This window comes from Phaseolus vulgaris, chromosome 10 (assembly GCF_000499845.2).
Source record: "Phaseolus vulgaris cultivar G19833 chromosome 10, P. vulgaris v2.0, whole genome shotgun sequence".
In the NCBI taxonomy this organism is placed as follows: domain Eukaryota; kingdom Viridiplantae; phylum Streptophyta; class Magnoliopsida; order Fabales; family Fabaceae; genus Phaseolus; species Phaseolus vulgaris.
The window spans coordinates 22,743,071-22,747,151 of record NC_023750.2 but is presented as its reverse complement, the minus strand read 5'-3'; the positions used below and the strand labels follow the sequence as shown (position 1 = coordinate 22,747,151).

Here is a 4,081-nt window from a genome sequence, read left to right as displayed (position 1 = left end):
CAAAAGATGGTCTACATACACAATGATGAATAGTGTTAACAGGTTATTGCGATTAGCTAGAAGAGCATAAACCAGTGCAAAAGAATCATCACATGGTTCATAAACCTCTTGATAGGAACTCACAAGGTGAATTTGAGTAGTTCTTGGTAACTCTATGTGAAGCCTATCATTGAACAGATAATTGTAAGTAAACCTCAATGGTTAAATCCAATTGGCAAGTAAAAGGGATCTGGAGCAGCAACAACAACCAAAGATTTTGCCAACCATACCATTTTATCAATGTTCACTTTGGCAGTGATACACAAATGGCCTTTAATGAATCTAACTCTAACTTTCTCTGGTCAATTTCAAGACAAAATTTACTATATCAACTTCCATGCCAACAACTTCATTGTTTGGGAAGCTTAGAGAGCATGAGTTGGAGATGAACAGGCTGTTTGTTCAAGAAAATGAAGACAAGCATGTTAAAAGCATTGCTCTAAAGACTGCTGGTCATAAGAGGTGTCAAGAATCAAGTGATGATAGTGATGAAGATACCTTCATCCTGTTGTCTTAGAAATTCAGGAAATTCTTGAAGAAGAACATCAGCAGGAATCATTCCTCTAATAGGTACAGTAGCAAGAAGTCAAATGATTTTAACACAAACAAGTATACCTGTTTTGGCTGTGGTGAACAGGGACACATCAAAGCAGATTGTCCCAACAGTGAGAACAAAGAGAAAGCAGAAATAAAAAAAAGTGAGAGAAGAGGCAAAGCCAAGAAGGCATACATAGCTTGGCAAGATAATGAGGTGTCTTCCTCTAGCTCCTCATCAGAAGATGCAAAAGTCAATCCGTGTTTGAATGCAAAGGAAGAATATGAATCAAGTATTGTAAGTTCAAACTCTTCCATTGATGTTAAAAATTATAGTCAGCTTCTTGAAGCTTTCAAAGAAACTCATGAAGAAGCTAATAGATTGGCCCTCATAAGCAATAGGTTGAAAGGCTTAAATAACTGGCTGGAAACTAGAGTCAAAACCTTAGAAGAAGAGCTGGAAAACTCCAGAAATGATTTTGAAACTCTTTAACTAATTTACCAAAACTGTTCTTGTGAGTGTGACTTAAGCTTTTGTAAAAACTGTGAATCTCTTGAAAATAAGATTCATTATCTTGTGAAAACTGTGGATAAACTTTCCAAAGGAAAATCCAACTTTGAGAATGTATTAGCATCTCAAAATTGTGTCTTTGGAAAATATGGACTTGGTTTTAATTCACAGAGCAAAAATAGTGGCATTTTAAAACTTTTTTCAACCATTGCAGAAAAACAACCGATTGGAAAGTCGAAACAACCAGTTGTTTCTTGCTTTTATGGTATGAGAAAAGGCCATTCTGTCAGGTTCTGTAAAGTGAGGAAAGTTTTTGTTCCAAGGGGTATTTTAAAGTGGGTTCCTAAGAATCTTAAGGGTTCTTATGACCAAATTAACTCCAATGGACCCAAATTTGTAAGGGGACCAAATCTTGGTACTTGATCTTATTTTTTTTTGCAGGTTATCTACAAGAATTTAGAATCCTTGAGGTAGAGAATAAAGTGTGAAAGAAAAGATTTGACCTAGACTTCTTGTTGCAAATCTTATTTGTATTTTGATTGATTGAATGTCATGTGGATTTCTTTAATCATGTATTATAGCTATTTGATAGTAAAAAAAAAAATTAAAGAATAAGAGTTTCTTTTAAAAATGAAGTTTTCCTTCATATGAATTATGAATGATCTCATTTGATGTCTTTAAATACAAAATCACTCATCTATGGAAATGTAGTGTATGTATTTCTATTATGATTCTTCTGTGCCAATAACCATTGGTTTGTGAAATGTCTTAATTGTTGTCACAAAAAAAAAACCGATTGTTTCCCCCTGACAACATTGCATTAAATTGGATTCAATTCTCTATGCATTGTTTATGTTGAAAATTCCTTCACCAAGCTGTCAAAATTGCATTTATCATGGGTTTGATTTCGCTTTGAAAGGAAGTTACATTGGTCATAAATGGAATACATTCCATATCTTCTTGGAAAATTAAGAGCCTTTATGACTAGTCAAAGTCTACATTTTGATATGAATCCAAATAGACATGACAATAAAATTGGGAATTTAGGGTTACGGAACGGAATAAATTCAAAACAGTAACAATAGAAACCTGGATAAAGGAAGGCGCCACAAACAAAGTTTGATAAGTCTAAGGATTATCGCCACAAGAATTGGTGGATTCTTGATAAGATCGCAAGATACAGGGAAAAACCCTAGCAGCGAAACACACTCTAGCACTCATTGTTCATATGAGTATGGCTGCTCTTTTGGAATGGCATTCTCCTTCCTAGAGCTGACCTTAAGCTTCCTTTCACTTGTGGTTATATCTTGGACTCATCTCTCTTTTCACTCATCTCTCTTTTCTCTTGGACTCTCTTTTCTCTCAATTTGATTTGATCCTCACACACCTCTCTAGGAGATAAGGGTTTGAGAATGATCTTCTTATTATTCTGCATGAAAGAGATTTTATTGGTGAAACCATCATGAATAGCCTTGGTGTCAAACTGCCACGGTCTCCCTAACAAAATGTGAGTTGCCTCCATTGGAACCACATCACACAAGACATTGTCATTATATTGTCCTATGGATAGGTTCACCTCCACTTGCTTACTGACTGTCATCTCTCCATCTTCACTAAGCCATTGAAGCTTGTATGGCCTTGGGTGCGGTTTTGTCTCCAAATTCAATTTGGTAACTAGTCTTGAGCTAGCTACATTGGTGCAACTTCCTCCATCAACTATGAGTGAACATATTTTCCCTTGAATGGAACATCTAGTATGGAAAATATTTTCCCTTTGGGTTTGGTCCAAAGCTTGCATTTTGCTTCCCATAAGCCTTTGAATCATCAACAAATCACCCTCCAATGCATCCAACTCCACCTCTACCTCCTCCTTCTCTTCTTCGCTTGAAGGTTCACTGTCTATTTGTCCATTTGATAACATGTACATAGTTTTTTTTGTTGGACATTCTGCAGCATAATGTCCCCTTCCTAAGCATTTGAAACATTTGACATCACTTGTCTTCCTTTTAGGTGGTGAATTATTATATCTATTAGATGACTTCCCACTTGAAGACATGGCTGAACTTGAGGGAACTCCTTTATCCTTCATCACCTTATCCTTCCAGTTGGAATTATTATTATTGTTATAACTCCTCCTCATGATTCCTTTCCTCTTGAGTTGTTGTTCTACTTGGTTAGCCTTGTGCAACAAGTCCTCAATGTCAACATACTCTTGCAGCTCCACAACATCCCTAATATCGTAGTTCAGTCCATTCAAAAACCTAGCCATGATTGCTTCGTTTTCTTCATTCATTCCAGCTCTAATCATGGTTACCTCCATCTCTTTAAAATACTCTTCCACACTTTTATTTCCTTGAGTCATTCTCTGGAGTTTGAGTTGCAAATCCCTATTGTAGCTTGCTGGAATATATCTCTTCCTCATAATCCTTTTCATTTTTGTCCAAGATTCTACACCATGGGTTCCTCATATCTAATTCTCTCCCTTTGGTATTTATTCCACCAAGTTAAAGCATAAGCTAAAAATTCAGCTGCTGCCAACTTCATCTTTTGCTCCTCATTGTACTCATTGCAAGCAGTAACATCTTGACGAATAAAATTGGGAATTTAGGGTTACGGAACGGAATAAATTCAAAACAGTAACAATAGAAACCTGGATAAAGGAAGGCGCCACAAACAAAGTTTGATAAGCCTAAGGATGATCGCCACAAGAATTGGTGGATTCTTGATAAGATCGCAAGATACAGGGAAAAACCCTAGCAGCGAAACACTCTCTAAAATTATCAAAATATTCGTCCCTCTAATCTGAGTTTCAACAGTGTATAAATTACAAAGGTCTTTTCTTATTTGTAAGAAAATAAGACGATACTGCAATCCTTATATTTCAAGAATGATCATTTGTCCCAGTGGTTAGGTTGATACTCTGTACTTGGTCCTGAGTTCAAATTCTAACTCCAAATAAAATAATAATATTATTTTATTTTAATATTCCAATCTTGT

At 35.8% G+C, this 4,081-nt stretch overlaps 1 protein-coding gene across 1 annotated transcript; it reads right to left on the bottom strand.

The window, feature by feature from the left end:
- Positions 1-2,384: 2,384 nt before the first annotated feature.
- Positions 2,385-3,518, bottom strand: LOC137817023 (uncharacterized). Its single transcript, XM_068620235.1, has one exon. The coding sequence runs from the start codon at positions 3,516-3,518 to the stop codon at positions 2,385-2,387; it is 1,134 nt and encodes a 377-aa protein (XP_068476336.1).
- Positions 3,519-4,081: the final 563 nt, after the last annotated feature.

What these genes read in the sequence shown, in the direction of transcription:
- LOC137817023 (XM_068620235.1), bottom strand. Translation starts at nt 3,518, where the DNA reads ATGAAAAGGATTATGAGGAAGAGATATATTCCAGCAAGCTACAATAGG.